At 46.5% G+C, this 15888-nt stretch overlaps 2 protein-coding genes across 3 annotated transcripts; one reads left to right on the top strand and one right to left on the bottom strand.

Annotated features, from left to right (window-relative positions):
* Nucleotides 1–186: 186 nt before the first annotated feature.
* Nucleotides 187–6997, bottom strand: NECAP1 (NECAP endocytosis associated 1). Its single transcript, XM_069017517.1, has 8 exons — nt 6814–6997; nt 5343–5443; nt 5088–5192; nt 4625–4706; nt 4116–4224; nt 3844–4030; nt 2572–2665; nt 187–2456 (listed from the first exon to the last, which is right to left on the bottom strand). Exons 1-8 carry the CDS (start codon nt 6909–6911, stop codon nt 2408–2410), a joined length of 825 nt encoding a protein of 274 aa, XP_068873618.1. The 5' UTR covers nt 6912–6997; the 3' UTR covers nt 187–2407.
* A 2170-nt stretch (nt 6998–9167) lies between these two features.
* C3AR1 (complement C3a receptor 1) lies at nt 9168–14879 on the top strand. Of its 2 annotated transcripts, none has more exons than XM_069031169.1 (2): nt 9168–9585; nt 13363–14879. In XM_069031169.1, the coding sequence occupies exon 2, from the start codon at nt 13370–13372 to the stop codon at nt 14474–14476; it is 1107 nt and encodes a 368-aa protein (XP_068887270.1). In that variant the 5' UTR covers nt 9168–9585; nt 13363–13369; the 3' UTR covers nt 14477–14879. The 2 variants fall into 2 exon arrangements, with proteins under 2 accessions (XP_068887270.1, XP_068887262.1); XM_069031161.1 differs by lacking the exon at nt 9168–9585 and adding an exon at nt 10674–11549.
* The last annotated feature ends 1009 nt before the right edge of the window (nt 14880–15888 follow it).

Below are 15888 nucleotides of genomic sequence, written 5' to 3'. Positions count from 1 at the left end.
CTCCTACCTCTTTGCCCAGACAGAGCCTGAACCCATCACTCCTGAAGTTGCTCTTGTCCAGTCTGCAAGGCCACAACACAAATGCAGGATAAGTACGCTGTGAGGATCTTGCTGGAGACATGAAGACCTTCAACCTAGAGGCTTCCAAAGCAAAAACAATTTTGACAACTTAGAAGACTCGTGACATTCTTTTCCCCAGTATTACTTGTTTAATTACCATTTGCACCAGTACATCTTATGCTTTATATACATATATCTTTAATTTTTGCTTCTTCAGCTTTTCAAATACATAATATATTATCTCCAGAATACTAAGACAATACAGAAGAGGCTCCTAGTTAGTTGTTAATTGGTGCCATGAACTTCCTTGGTTGGGGAATTGATACATAGTTGAAATGACAGGACCTCACAAGGATGTGAGCAAACAAAAAGACAAAGAAAACAAAATGCCAACCCAGCAGAGTCTGTGACTTCGCCTGCAGACTACAGCCATCCACAAATTCAGGAGGCAGGGAGCTGAAGTACAGTGAGACTGCAGGAGTGACTGTGAAGGCAGGGGAGGGCTGGCAGGGGTAAACACCAAGAGAGCCAGGGAATCAGGGTTAAATGACTATTTAAAATACATCCAAGAGCAGTTTGGTCCCCACTTCTGCAAGTGGAACTGCAGCAGCTTTAGAGCTATTTCAAGAATGTTGCTCCCCAGAGGGATGGTCTAAGTGAAACCGTCTCCAAAATGCCCTCAAGTGTAGCCAGACAAAAATGACAAGAGACCTTTGTCAGTACAAGGTGCATATGTCTAACTACTCTTTTAAAAAAAAGCCTCACCAGAAAATTTTTGCCCAAAGGGAAAAATTTCCTTGCTAAGGTGTGCTAGAGACACAGAAGTGTTGCTGTGTTGAGTGTTCAAAACAGGAAGAAGCCTTCCAGCAAAGCACCAAAGCCCTAGTGTTCCAGTAAGTGGGTACAGCTGTCCAAGAGTCACTGAGACCACCTTCCCAGCTAGTGTTTTGGCTTCTGAGCCAGCATGAAGGGTAGCAATTCAGCATTGTGAGGTTTCTGGCCTGCCCTGTGAGTTCACCCAGAGTAATCAACACTTACACCCCAGATCATATCCACAACTGCTGAAGTACTGTCCACACTGAAGGGCCTCAGAAAACTCTCCTAAAGAAAAAAGTAGAAAGCCATGGCCTTTTACCTCTAACTCCCTTAACCACATAAGAAATAGAGGGGGCTTGGACACATTAAAAAAAAAAAAAATCTAAGTCCCAATAACCAGCTCACATCCCTGAAAGTTGGATTGAAAAAAAAGTCATAATAAGGAACACAGGTGGGAGAATTTTGCTCCCACAGATCTCAGGATTGAGCCTATTATACATTTCTTGAGTTGAAAAGGGGAAGGAGACTGTCCCTTCATCAGAGAATCATCTATTTTCCCACCATAATTCTTACTGTGGATATGTGGATATACAATACTTGTAACACAGTGCCAAGTCACAAAACAAGGCCAGGGCTCAGGATAGTGATGCAGGAACATGAAATGCTGAGTGGTGGAAATCACCTGGTTGTCATCTAGTGCAAGTAACTACCAAATTGTAAAACCACACTTTTTTTTCTTAAAGCTATTTCCAGTTAAAACAGCTCAGTGACAGTGAGGCCTTTGCTTGGGGAGAAAGGAGTTAAAATGAGTGAAGTTCCTCCAGTGAACCTGCAAGCCAAATCAGGAGCCTCGAGGTGGGGTGCCCACCCGAACTACAGCGCAAAGGCAGCAGGTCTACTCAAGGACTTGCACGACTCCTCCCACAGGAGCATGAGGAAATCCAGCACTACCAAGGATTGCAGCAAGGACAGAAGAGTAGTGTGTGCATGGGGAGGGTCACTCCTCATCACAGATGTCATTAATCCAAGAGGGTTTTGTGTTGAGTCAAGACCTATCTCCTTAGAGGTTCCGTTTAGCAGGTGTAGCCAAATGCAGCTGCCCTCAGCACCGCAAGCTGCAGGGACTGCAGTCACTACTGAAAGCAGCCACAAAAAGCAACAGCCTAGCCATAGAAAATTTAAAGGACAAGGAACCCAGAGGCACCTACCCAGCCTCCTCCCGTACTCACTTTCTTCAAGATTCTTGCTTTCCCTGTATGGAAAGACAGGGAAAAAGAGCTAGGATGTACCATATAATGGTCAAGTGGATGGAGGAGATAAGGCTACCTCTTTCCTCCTTGCCCATCTTGGGAGGAGTCAGTATGTTCTCTTTAGGTTCACTGGGATCAAAAATACTAAGTTTAAGTGAAGGTCTGATCTAAAAATGAAAGATTGTCCCAATTTGATTGAAGACTAGAGAGGTTTGTGCCCCCTCTGATCCCATTTGGTGCCTCTAGGTCATCAGTTTGTCCCATTCCACTGCTTTGATCATTCAGAACTGGACCCAGTTGGACTGCTGAGGAGCCTGATTGGGAACAGCACTGAAATAAAAAAAGGAGAATCAAATGAGCAGATCCAGTAAGACTTCTTGACTTATGGTTCTTCCCACGCCCATCAGGACACTACCCTTCTTGTGTTCCATTCATCACAATTTACCTGGATGCAGTGCTGAAGTCTCCCCAGAGGTCTGTAGTAGCTGATACTGGTGCCTTGGATGCAGCTGCAGGAGCATCTAAGTCTAAAAGAATATCTAAGGCAGAAGAGAGAGAGAAAAAAATACATCAGGCTTATCAAGAAAACCCCACAGGCATTTAAACTGTCACCTTAAACAAACTCCTGGATGCGGGGGCAGAAAATCCCCTTCAGGGACTCCAGTTTTCCCTCCAGGAGTTAGACTTTCTGAGGGGTTTGTTATAACAGCTTGTCCTTTTGCTCAATGCACAAGGAACCTCCAGCTGACACTCCAAGGGTACGCTGTCTTCAGGAACTTTTCAGTCTCTGCTCAGCACACCACCTGGCAGATTTTTCACTTTATTTATATGTCTCTCCCAGCAGACATAAGGCTCAGACTCAACCCAAGCTCAGCAGTCATAACAGCTGCCAAACAGGCACCACCTTAACAGTACAAACCATGCACTGGGACCACATGAGCCTACTCAGAAGCTCATGGTTTCTTCTCACTCAAACCTGTGGACAGCACTGCTGAAGTCTCTGCCTTCAAAAAGGCATCATCAGCTCCCCAGACACCTCTGCATGGTCACACTTTTAGCACAGCATCCAGAAGATTGAAGCAACCTCTTTGTTACAGAATCACAGGATGACTTAAGTTGGAAGGGACCTTCAAAAATCATCTCATCTAATCCCACTGCCATGCCATGAGCAGGGACATCTTACACTAAATCAGGTTTCTCAAAGCCCCATCCAAACTGGTCTTGAACACTTCCAATGAAAGGGTATCCACAGCTTCTCTGGACAACCTGTTCCAGGGTTTCACCACCCTCATGGTAAATATTTTTTCTTTATATCCCATCTAAATCTACCCTCTTTCAGTTTAAGCCTTTACCCCTTGCCCTGTCACTACAGGCCCTGGTAAAAAGTCTTTCTTCATCTTTCTTACAAGCTCCCTTCACATAGTGAAAGGTCTCCCCAGAGCCTTGTCCTCTCCAGGCTAAACAACCTCAACACTCTCAGCCTTTCTTCAAAGGAGAGGTGTTCCAGCCTTCTGACCATTCCCATGGCCCTCCTCTGGACCCAATATAACAGGTCCACATCCTTCTTGCACTGGGGACACCGCAGCTGCCAAAGAGAGAAAAACCCTTGGCACACACCATGTCTCAGAGGGCACTGCTGGCACTCGGTTGAACACGGGCTCGCTGAAGCAGCACCTGCCCATGTCTGAGAGACTGCTGGCTCAGGGCTAAGGTTTACCTGCACTGCTCGCATTACTGGATTTCTGCACAGGTGGTGGTGTGACGTGGTTGGCAATGGCTGTGGAAGAAGGGGGAGGTATAGGAGGAGCTGCTATTTTGCCTCCTGGTGGGGGTGGCAGCAGACTTAGGCCCCCTGATCCAGACACACGGGGCTTGGCTGCTCCTCCTTTCTTTGACGTCATGTTCTGTATTAAAAATAAAAAAGAAGTATAAAGAAGAGTTTCCATTGGCATATCCACAGAAAGAAGCAGGGTAAACTGGTGTGCTTACCCCAATGTTTAGTTTGATGGTCTGCCCTTCCTTAAACCCTAAGTCTAATTTCGGACGTGTGTCAGCTTCCTGGGACTCCTTCGAGATTTCAGTCTCCTGCTTCACCCACCTAAAAAGAAGAGAGGAAGACATGAGACCCTGTGGCAAAAAGGAACAGTGTTTTAGAAAAATGTGTGGTTTCTCTCTCCATCCCACCAAACCACCTTGCCTTGTCAAACCAGTTACCTCCCTACCCTGGTGTAGCACAGCACAAAGCTGGGAGCGCCACAAACCCATGAGGCTGTTTAATACTGCACCTGGAGCATCACAGGACCTAAGCTTAAGACTTACAGCAGAACCCTGCAGGGGCTCTCAGCTTGCATGACAGCTGGCAGCACACTCAAGTGTCCCTTGCCAGAGTAGGGCTTCAGGGCCACCCCAAAGAAACCTCTGCTAAATGAGCATGCACCACCACCCACCACGTTCTACAGACGAGAGGAAAACCAGCATTCCAGAAAAGCAAAACTCACTTGAAGTGATCCTGTAAAGAGACGTTGAAGTCAAAGGCATCACCCCGATCCGTGAAGCCAATGCCTATAAAAGCACTTCGTCCTAGCAAGGAGACGGGAGTAGTCACTGGAGGTACCCTGCAACTGGGCTACAAATCCTTCTGCTTGTCCACTCTACCTCTCTCTGACACACCTGCAGCTGGATGCCAGCAGCTCACAGCAGTTCATTGTCCCTAGCTTTCAGGATGCACCCTTCTTCCCATGGGACGTGCTTGGAAACCAAATGCTCCTTCCCAGCCCAGCCCCCAGACTCTGTGCAATGCAGAGAACCTCCTCTGTTTACCTTGCCCTCATACCCCTCCAGGCACACCACCTGGCCTTTTCAGCACTCCCAACACCATTTCCATCCTGCTGGCACACTCCCAGCTCCACCTGGATATCCTCCACCCCTAGCACGTGGCAAATACATTGGCCCCTAACTCACCAGTCCCATCCTGAATTCGAATGACAAAGTAGCGGCTGGAATCTGCCACGGTCTCCACTGCAATGCCAGGGTATTGATCTATAGGAGCCTGGGCAAAAAGTTCTCCTGCAGACAAAGAATCAGGTTTTAAGGAGAGCGACTGCTTGTTAAAGCGTGGCCAGGGCTGCCATGCACAGCTCTGGGCAGGCTTAGAAACACCAGCTCACGGGCAGCAATCACAGTCACAGCCTTGCCAAGGCACAGCCTTTCCCCTACCTGAAACTTTATCCTCCAGTTTTATGTAAGCAGTTTTGCCTTTGGAGGTGACACGAAGCCGCCCTGTCCAGTCTGGATGGTCCAGTTTCCAGTCAGATGCCCTGAAAAGAAGAGCAGCTGATCACTGACCATAATCGGCCTCTCCAATTCTGCCCAGCCATCTCAGCAGAAGTCTCTGCTCCCAAACCCTCAACACCTTGAGTTGCCTCATTCCACTTCCAAAACAAGACATGAGGTCTCAGCTCCTCTCTTGTTGCTGCCAATTGACACACGACTGTGACTGGCATCTCTGGGTGAAGGGAAAGAGACACAGGCCAGAGAACATCAATTCCTCACCTTTATAAGCTTGCAAAAGAGGGAAGACAGAAGCCCAGAAGCTCACTTGAACAGGAAATCCACAAGCAACTAGTAAGTGACTTGTGAGCACTGGGAGGATCCCAAAAATTAATTAGTAACACGCTGAAAAGCCACTCCATTATTCTACCCTACTGTTGTAAAAAAACACTGAGTACTTCTGAACCCAGACGCAGCTGACTTACACCAGGTAAAACGCACACACAGACCTTGACTGACCCATCCCACTCTTTGCCACAGACTCTTGTGAAGGAAAAAAAAAAGGAAAAAAAGGAAAGAGAGAAAAAACCCAACCTACAGAATCACAGAATATTCTGAGTTGGAAGGGACCCACAAGGATCACTGACTTCAACTTCTGGCCCTGCACAGAACACCCCATAAATGACATCATGTGCCTGAGAGCATTGTCCAAACGCTTCTTGAACTGTGGCAGGCTTGGTCCTGTAAAATCTACAGGATTTTACAACTGGAAACAAATATCCCCGGCCAGGCACAACATCCGCCTACAGTCTGTCAGGTTCAGGGAGTACACAAACCCCTTCTCCAGCAGGCCTGTGGGCACAGCTTACACAGTCACACTGCTGCTTTTGGCTGACCAGAGAAGGCATTTCTAACTGCTGGTCCTGCAGCCTCTTCTTAAAAATCACCTCTAATTCCTCCCGCCTTCCTCCCCACCACTGCGAGAGCCACCAAGCCAAATCCAACGTGCCGTTATATCACATCAGCGTCACATCCCAGGGAACCCAGCAAACCGGGAGCAGACGTCAGCTCTGCCTGGAAGAGCAGGTTGCGCCCTCACCTCCTGCCCCGATTAACAGGGCAGCCCCTGCTCCTCCACAGCAGGGAGAGGAGGTTCCTCTACTTTCAGGCGCTGACCACCTGCCCACAGGAGGCAATTCCAGCCGGCGGCTCCCCCAAAGCTCGGCTGGAGGGGGCTCAGGGGATGGCCAGACCTGCTCGCGGTCACAGGACACGGCTTTGCCAAGGGGCGAGGCCGGGGCACGGCACGGCACAGCCCGGCCCCCGGCTGCACTGCCCGTCCTGCCAGCCCTGCGGGCAAGGGCTGGGCCAGGCCGGGCCGAACCGGGGCGATCGCGGGCGCCGCACGCTCCCTCACCTGTACCCGCGGTTGGAGGTGCGCGGCGGGATGCGGTAGACGTTGACATCGGGCTTGACGCAGAGAACGGACTCATACTCCAGCTCGGCCGCCGCCATGTCGGCCGCGAAGCCCTTCGAGGAGCGAGCGGCGGGAGCCTAGTGACCAGCGGCGCTACCCACGGCCATCTTTGATGAGGGCAGACACCGCCTGAGGGCGCCGGCGCGGCCGGGCGAGACGCGGACAGCGTCGGGGAAGCGGAGGGAGCCATCTTGGATCCTGGCAGAGCGGAGCGGGGGCGGGAGGGCGCCATCTTGGAGCCGCCTCTGACACAGCAGCGGCGTCCGGCGCCATCTTGGGGCCTGGCAGGTCCGCAGCGGGGCTGGCGCGGCCATGTTTGTTTGGGGCAGCGGGAGGTGCCGGGCGGGATGGCGGGAGGAGCGGGGCTGGCTGTGCCGCCACACGGTACCGACCTGCTCGTCTGGAGCCCCCGGGGGCTGCTCCCCTGCCGCCCTGGGCCAAACCCGGGGGTTTAAGTGACAATGTTCTTTCTGTGGTGCGGGGATTAGGTGGCTTTTTGGTAAAAGAGCAAACCAAAAAGGAAATGCGACACAAAGCACGACCGGTTTTGCTGCTGGAAGTGACGGAAATGCCAGCTATGCAAAGCTTAATTTCAGGAGTGGGTCTTCCCCCAAAATGTGGCCAAAGTCAGGGTGTAGATATTAGTTTATTTATCAAGAACGATAAGGCTGGCGGCATTTAAACCACTCTTTTAATGGTGCTTCTCAGTGGAGACTGGTGTTGAAGTTTACTGCTGTGCAGCATCCTGTGACTGAGTCTCTAAAAGTACCAATGTTTACTCTGAAAAGTGGAAGAAAAGGCATAAGAAAAGTTACAAAATTACACAGAGCCGTGTCTGAGCATTCCATGTCAAGCACTGGAAGGGCCTGCCTAGGGGGGTGGTGGAGTCACCACCTTTGGAGGTGTCAAGGCAAAAATAATCACTGAAACATCACTAAGTTTGAGGAATTGCTCTTTTTTTTTTCTTCTTTCTTTTTCTTTTTTTCTTTTTTTTCCCTCCCTCCCAGTAGGGAATAGCATTAGTTAATGCAGATAGAGCCATTTCCAGCCATGGCTGTCTAATCATCATTCTCTCTATTTTTTCTTGTTCTATAACTTTGAGATCAAGGACCAGTACAGCATTCAGAATCCAAGAAGGAGCTTACATTTACCTTTTGAATAGAGTTGCTTGTTGACCTAATTTTTCATTAGAACTTCCTACAGTGACTGCTAAGTTTTTTCATTGAGCACTAATAACTCACCGGGAGTACACCCCTCCATGTGCATAGTTACGCTTGCTTTTCCAAATTCAATGATTCACAATCAGCGGTATTAAATTTCACCTACCTCTTTACAGTGCTGTCATTCAGCGTGCCACAGTCCTCCTACAGTCGCTCTAGAAGGAGAGCATCTCGGATGAGGGAGTGGCAAAGGGCCAACTATTATAAGGAATGTGAGGAAAGACTCACAAGCAGCACCAGAACGCTAGGAATACATCTCCCATTCAATTCCATTGAGACTTAACCAGCAGAGGACATAACATTCTTCTGCCTGGTTCAAACAAGCGTCTCTGGACCAAAAAAATACAAAACACTGCCAATAACCACTGAAGTTTAAATTTTTATTTATTTATTACTTTTTTTTTTTTTTAAGGATTCAGCAGAGAGGTTGAAATCTTGAAATAGAACATATTTAAAATCAGATTATGAAAGCAATGAAGGATCCATATTCTTCCCACACAGAAATCTTCAATTAAGGAAAACCAAAGAACAGCAGAAGTCTTGGATGGAACTTCCACTGTGTGAAAGATCATAGCTAGCTAGACATGCCTCTGCAGAGAAACAAATGGAAGATTGGAGAGGGGCTACAAAGCTTTTGAGAACTGCAAAAGTAGAAGAAATAGAAAATACAAGTGAAATTCTCAGTTCTTACCAAAGTGTTTCAGAGACAACCTGCTTACTCTTGCAGGGGGGAGGCTTTTTTAAACCTGCTGGTCATGTTTGTAGAATTGCACATGGGTGTAACTGTTTAGTAGCTGACAGACTGGTGCGGTTTTGTAGTAAGAAACCAGGAATGGCAATACACGTCAACTTGCATTACAGCTTTACTTGCACTGGCCAGTTGAGCCTGGACATCAAGATAAACTTCAGTCTGAACATTCTCATAGACAAGCTGATGGCAGATGGGCTAGATAAGGGGATAGTGAGGTGGGTGGAGTAGTGGCTGAGCTGCTGGGCTCAGGGGCTGGCGGTCAGAAGAACTAAATGCATCTGGAGACCAGTCACTAGTGGTGTCTGGCTGCAGCTGACACTGGTTCCATAATAACTCTTCATTTATGACCTGGATGATGAAGTAACATGCACCCTCAACAAGTCTGCAGATGATACAAAGCTGGTAGGAGTGTGGCTGATGCACCAGGTGTCTGCGCTACCATTTAGAGGAACTTGAACATCCTGGAGAACTAAGCAGTCAGGAACCTCATGAAGTTCAAGGAGAAGAGAAGAGTCCTGGGAAGGAACAACCGCGTGTACTAATAAATGCTGGGGGCTGGAAAAGCACCTGGAAAGCAGCTTTGCAGAGAATGATGATGTTGCGGTCCTGGTGGACAAAAAGTTGAACATAAGCCAGCAATGTGCCCCTTGTAGAAAAGAATGCTGATATCTGCCAGGGCTGGATTAGGAGGAGTGTTGCCAGCAGGTCAAGGGAGGTGATCTGCCCCTCTACTCAGCACTGGTGAGGCCTCATCTAGAGTGCTGGGTCCAGTTCTGGACTCTCCACCAGCAGAGAGTTGTGGACATACTGGAGTGAAATATGTGGAGAACCACTAAGGTAATTAAGTGACTGGTACAGCTGTTATGCTAGGACAGGCTGGGAGAGCTGGAACTGCTCAGCCTGGAGAAGAGAATTATAGGATGATTTGGATTGGAAGGGACATCAAAGATTATCTAGTTCCAACCTCCCTACAATGGGCAGGGACACCTCCCACTAGACCAGGTTGCTCCGAGCCGCATCCAGCCAGGGGAGAAGAGAAAAGGCTTAGGGGGATTTTTTTATCTGTCTGATGGGAGCATTAATGGAGATGGAAATAGACTCTTCTCAGTGGAGCCTGGTGACAGGACAAGTGGCCATGTGGACACTCTGAAACATGGGAAGTTCCATCTGAACTCAAAAATTCATGTTTTTACTGAGGGTGGTTGAACATTGGAACAGATTGCCCCAGAGAGTTTGTGGTATCTCTGTGGAGATACCCAGACATAACTGGACACAGTCCTGGTCAATCTTCTCTAGATGACCCTGTTTTGAGCAGTGGGGTCGGGCTAGACAGTCTCCAGACAGTCTTCCAACTTTAACTAATCAGTGATACTATGAATTAGAGCCTTTCTCAGCTAACTCAGTCTGTTTATCATGAAGGAAACAGGGAGAGCCAGAGTAAAATACAATGTGATGGTTTGGAATTGACATCAAAGCTTAGAGAAGTTTTAACCTGGAGGATAGAACTGGTGAAGAACCTTCCTGCAAACTAGGGCTTGACTGGCAGGTCCCATGGTGGTGACCAGGCTGTGTGTCCCTCAGCCAAGAGGAGCCCATAGGAATAACCTCCTATCAGCGCTGCCAGTCTGGGCCCAAGGAGTCCCCCCAGAAGGATGGCAGCTGAGAAAAAGATGAAGCTAGAGGAATCTTCCTGGCAGGCTGCTGGCTGCCTATCTATCTTTGTGGGTACAGCTCAGCCCTGGCCTGTCTTTCTTTTTCTGGTTTTGTGTTGGAGGCAGCATCTGTGTCTTTCACAGACACACTCAGGAACAGAACTCTGCTCTGTCATGTTTCATTTTCCAGACCAAAACCAAAATACTGAGGCTGATTCTTGTATGTCTGGGCTTTGTTATTTCTGCTAGCAGTCTTGATTTCCCAAATTGTGAGGGGTGAGGGGGAACCCCCTTGTTAAGCATTACAAATGCCTTGCCCTGGAAGTCTTCCGTTTTTATTGTCTTGCCACATTTTGTGCAAATCAGCATTTCAGTTAACCACTTCTAACTTTTTGTCAGTCAAGTTCCTTTTTAAAAATAGACTTTTAATACCCTGAAAAGTAAGAGGCAGATGAAAATCCTTTTGTCATGACCAGTCGTGGTTTGCGGAGTACAGTGTTCCGTATTTGATGAAGTAAACTGTCTCAAGCTGGGACAGAAGCTGATCTGGATTGATAAGAATCCTAGAAATGGGATTAGCTAGGTGAATGTGCTGACCTGGTAAGATGTAGAAGTGGCTACAAGACAATAACAGATCAGACATTTGACGGCAACATGGCAGGGTTTGGACTTATGAATTACTTCCAGCAAAGGTCAGCACTGTGCCACCAGGAAAGATGTCATTCAGTTTACTTACAGAATGTAGTAAAGTATATGTCTGTGATTATCATTCCTGTGTTTTCTATTAGTGCTTTATTTAGGGCACTATTTTGTTTTGACAGTTTTGAGAGACTTCCTGTGGTTTGACTCTTTATGAGCAGATGATATCTAAATCTTCAAATGACATTCAAATGAGTCATTTTATCAGGGTGAAAGAACACACTTGGCACACACATGCGCATGCAGGAAAAGAAGATGCAGTTCCTAAAATGTCATGTGAGTTTTTTCAGTCGCGCCAGAGACAGGACTGATGGTACTTGCTCCCTGACACACTGAAATAACTGCTTCACTCAGGTAGGTATCATAAGCTGGAGAATTTTTCTCTTCTACTTGCCATTTATTATTCTTCACTCCTGAAAACCTCTCTCCCTCCTCCAGTTTCCCCTTCCATTTTCAAACCACATTTCAGCCCTTCTAGCACTCTTGAAAAACTAGTGTGGGCAGTATCTTCTAATTGATTCATCCCTCAGTTTACTTTGGAGTAGGACTTGCGTTACTATCTTTACAGCATTCCCTGTTTCCCTATCCCCTTCATACCATTTTCTGTAGCTATATGGAGAGGCAGCAGGGTTCAGCTCTTGCAGCACTGTTCGCCAGTTGTCCCTCTAAAAGTTGCTTCTACATGGATCAGCAAGACCACAGGAAATGGAAGAAACTTGGGAGAATTTTAAATTAAGCCTCCAGCTTTAAGTTAAGTGTTCCAGTAACTTCCTTCATAGCCTTCCTTGCAGGTCACCCTTACCTACCTACAAGTCTCTTAGCAGATATTACTGAAAAATGGATAAATCATGATGTTTGTTACAATTGTTTATCTCATTTTCTTCTTAGTGAAGGAGTTCTAACACTTACGCATTGCTCCACATTCAGACTGTATGTTATGCAAGAATGAGATTGATGATTTGAAATTTTTTTAAAAATAATATTTATATTTAGCCCTGCATACAACAGTCTCTGGTATTTAAGTACTGGCATAATAGAGGTTAAAAGATGGTCAGTTGTCTTATTGATGTCTTCTCAGTTGCTTCTGCAGGCTGTATTCAGCTCTTCCCTCTTCAGTTTCCTTGCATTTTGGTAACAGTTTTAGGGACCTTTCAGCAGCACAACTGCCTCCATCAATTCAGCAAGGGTTTACTTAACAGGAATTTTATAGACAATTATCTTAATGCCTAAAGGATGAAGATCAGGTTCTTTTTCTCAGTTCTGTCTTGGCTTTGCTGATTTTCTTTTCCTTTCTAAATTTACTAAGTCCAAGAATAATTGAGCAATTAACATTTTTCCTCTAGTAAGATCATAGTTTTAAAATGTCACTTAAGTGTGCTGTAGGTCAGCTTCATTGTCTTGCAATAAGACACCTCATATCTAAAATGGCTCAAGGACATTACTCTGTGTTTTCATTTTTATTTCAACAACTAAATATCTATCTGTTCTTCTTAAACATTCATTTCTTGTCTTTCATAGAGTCTTAAACCATTAGTGTCTTGCCTTTCTCCTCATCAAGATAAGCTTTCCAAGGAACCAGCAGACAGCTCAAAACACAAGCAAAGGAAAAGGAAGTGGTCACTGACACTTCCCTAAAATACCCCTTAGCCAACAGAGTTTATGTCCTATCTATTCTATTTGTAATACCCAGAAAGTGAAGCAGGGTTATTTCAGCAAGACAGGCATTGCTTTCTTAACTTAAATGTATTTTGCCAGTTATGCCAGAAGAAATTGCTCATTTTAAAGGAAACAGGAACTAAAAATGCTGATTTGCCTTTCTGAAGACGGAAGTCAATCAGGAAACACACCAGGGGACAGCATGGCCATGTGAATAGAGAGGTGCACTTTGCAGACTAAAAAGAACCAGACAGAAATCAAAGGGGGTGACAGAGATAGGAGAACATAAGTGTATAGAGCGCCCTGCTTGAATAGTGGCCTTACATAACTTAGCCACAAGAATGATGAAGGTGTACAATGGGCATATCAGTAACAAACTTGTATAGACCAATGCCTTTGTACCCGGACAGCTCTGTACTGTCACCTGACTCAGGGATGCTTCAGTAAAGGTTAAGAGAGGAATTTGGGGAGAAGGATGTGAATTGCTACTAATTTGCTTTCTGTTTTATAGCTGCAGAATGCCTCAAGCCCTGGGCAATAGCAGTTCACAGGAACAGGCTGCTGTATATTATGCACCGGAATCAATTGTCTCCATTGCTATCTTCATCATCGTTTTCATCATAGGTATCCCAGGCAATGGGTTGGTGATCTGGGTAGCTGGTCTAAAAATGAAAAGGTCTGTGAACACTGTCTGGTTCCTAAACCTTGCTGTGGCTGACATAATGTGCTGCTTGTCCTTGCCGTTTTCCATTGTTCACCTGGCCCTCCATGAACACTGGCCCTATGGCTGGTTCCTCTGCAAAGTCATTCCATCAGTCATAATCTTCACCATGTTTGCTAGTGTCTTCCTACTCGTGGCCATCAGCATTGACCGGTGCCTCCTGGTGATGAAACCTGTCTGGTGTCAGAACCACCGAACAGTGAAATTTATGTTGCTAATATGCAGTGGCATTTGGATCCTGGCCTTCATTTTCTGCTGCCCTGTCTTCTACTACCGTGAGACAAGCATTTACGATGGCAAAACGGAGTGTCGGTACAATTTCGGAGTTGATGATTATATAGATGATCCTGTAAATGTGTCTCTAAATGAGTTAGAGGAAGAATACTCAACCTACAATTATAGTGACTTGTGGGGAAACACTAACGAAGGTAATTATTCTATACCCCTTGCCTATGTGATAATAAACATCACTAGGGTTGTCTTTGGCTTTGTGCTCCCCTTTGGCATAATGGCAATTTGCTACGCCCTCATTGTTTTCAGAACACGTGCAAATCAGTTTCACAAGCCACACAACAGGATGCTGCGAACAATTGTGTTTGTGGTAGCTGCATTCTTCATCTGCTGGGCTCCATACCATGTAGTTGGGATTCTCTGCATTGTACCTAGTCTTGGAACAGGACTGATGGAGTCACTGATCCTTTGGGACCACCTCTCTACAGCACTTGCGTATGCCAACAGCTGCATCAACCCCCCACTTTATGTTTTTGTGGGACGGGACTTCAGGGCAAAGGTACGGCAGTCGGTGCAAAGAATCTTGGAGGGTGCCTTTAGTGAGGAACTCACATCTTCAACCCTTCACAGAACCCAGACTTCAGCAGAGAAGAACCTTAGCAGCACCTTGTAATGCAGGACTTCCTATCACCAGTGTAGAAAGAGCAAGCTATGGCGCTGCACATCAATCACTCTCCACGTAGCAGGTGATTTTGCTCCAGCATGTTTGACTAATCTGCAGCTCCAACCCAGGCCACTGCAATCATTCCAATCATGACAGATAACCCCCTTTCTATCCTACACTAGAGAGATGGGAAGTTGGAATTACCGAGTAAAAATCTGAGGGATGACTGTGGTGAAGCAGAAGACACAGTATTTTAAACCTACACAGAGTATTTTGAGAAAGCAGGGCTGGCTACAGATTTGTGGTGGGAATCATGTAGTTGGACCTCTCAACTGAGATGAGAATGTTATTTTATTTGCATATGTCTATGTTCTGCATCTCCTGTCTCTGATAAAGTGCAGATAAAACTTAACTCGGATGCTGCTCCTCAGGAGGTCATCACATCTTTTCCCTGTGACTCTACTAGGGGTCTGAGGGGGGTGTGGGAATATCTGAAGATTTCCCTAGAGGGTACTGCTACATTTCTTTACAGCCATGCACTAGAACAGCACTTGCCCCAGTCAGCTGCATCGAACTGACTTTTGTGCCCTGGTACACGCCCAATGTATTTCTTTGTCCTGGCAAATACATCACTGTAGGGTAGTAACTGGTCAATACACATGCTGTACCTATGTTCATTAGCATGTGCACACTCACGGTCTCTCCAACACTCCCTCCACCACCAGAGTCCCAAATCTTCCTTTTAGGAAGTAGTTTGAGATTATCCAAATGTACCTACTGCATTCTGAGATGGCACACAAGCAGAATTTGAGCAACTGCAGTCATTGATGACCCAGATTAGGTGACTGCTGGAATATCAGCCATTTGGCAAAACCCTGGAACTGAGAAGTGATAACATCCAATCTGACCCCAAGAAGGTGGGGAATGACCATGTTGTGGCTCAGTCACATCAGGCTCTATTTACAAGAGAGATCTGCTTCTTATGCCCTTCCAGCAAAGAAAAAGCTTCATCCAGTCAGGTTGTTTGGGGTGTTCCCAAGACTGAATGTTCCCTGCTCCTGAAAAGCAGAAATATATTTACTACATACTCTACGGAAGCAGTTTAAAATCTACTTTTTGTTCTAGTCCTTCCTCACAAGAGAAAGGTCAGGAAATAGTACGACAAACAGACATTATACACTGGTAGAGTTTTCACTCTGCCTTTCTGGTAAGCACGAATTGAAAGACTCTTAGACCTCAGTGCCCTGAGAACAGCCAGCTGGGAGAACTTTCAGCTCTTAACATCCTAAAAAGTCTGTGTCTAAAGTACATCCAGGTGTGGGCTGTCCATTTGGACATGTCCACACCCAAATTCTAAGGTGGGAACCGAGCCATCATGACAGGCGCCGCTGAAAGAAAAAAATCAATACGGGCACCAAAAG

Source organism: Aphelocoma coerulescens, chromosome 1 (assembly GCF_041296385.1).
Source record: "Aphelocoma coerulescens isolate FSJ_1873_10779 chromosome 1, UR_Acoe_1.0, whole genome shotgun sequence".
Lineage (NCBI taxonomy): Eukaryota > Metazoa > Chordata > Aves > Passeriformes > Corvidae > Aphelocoma > Aphelocoma coerulescens.
Note: the sequence above shows the minus strand (reverse complement) of the source record. Positions and strands in the feature narration are given on the sequence as shown.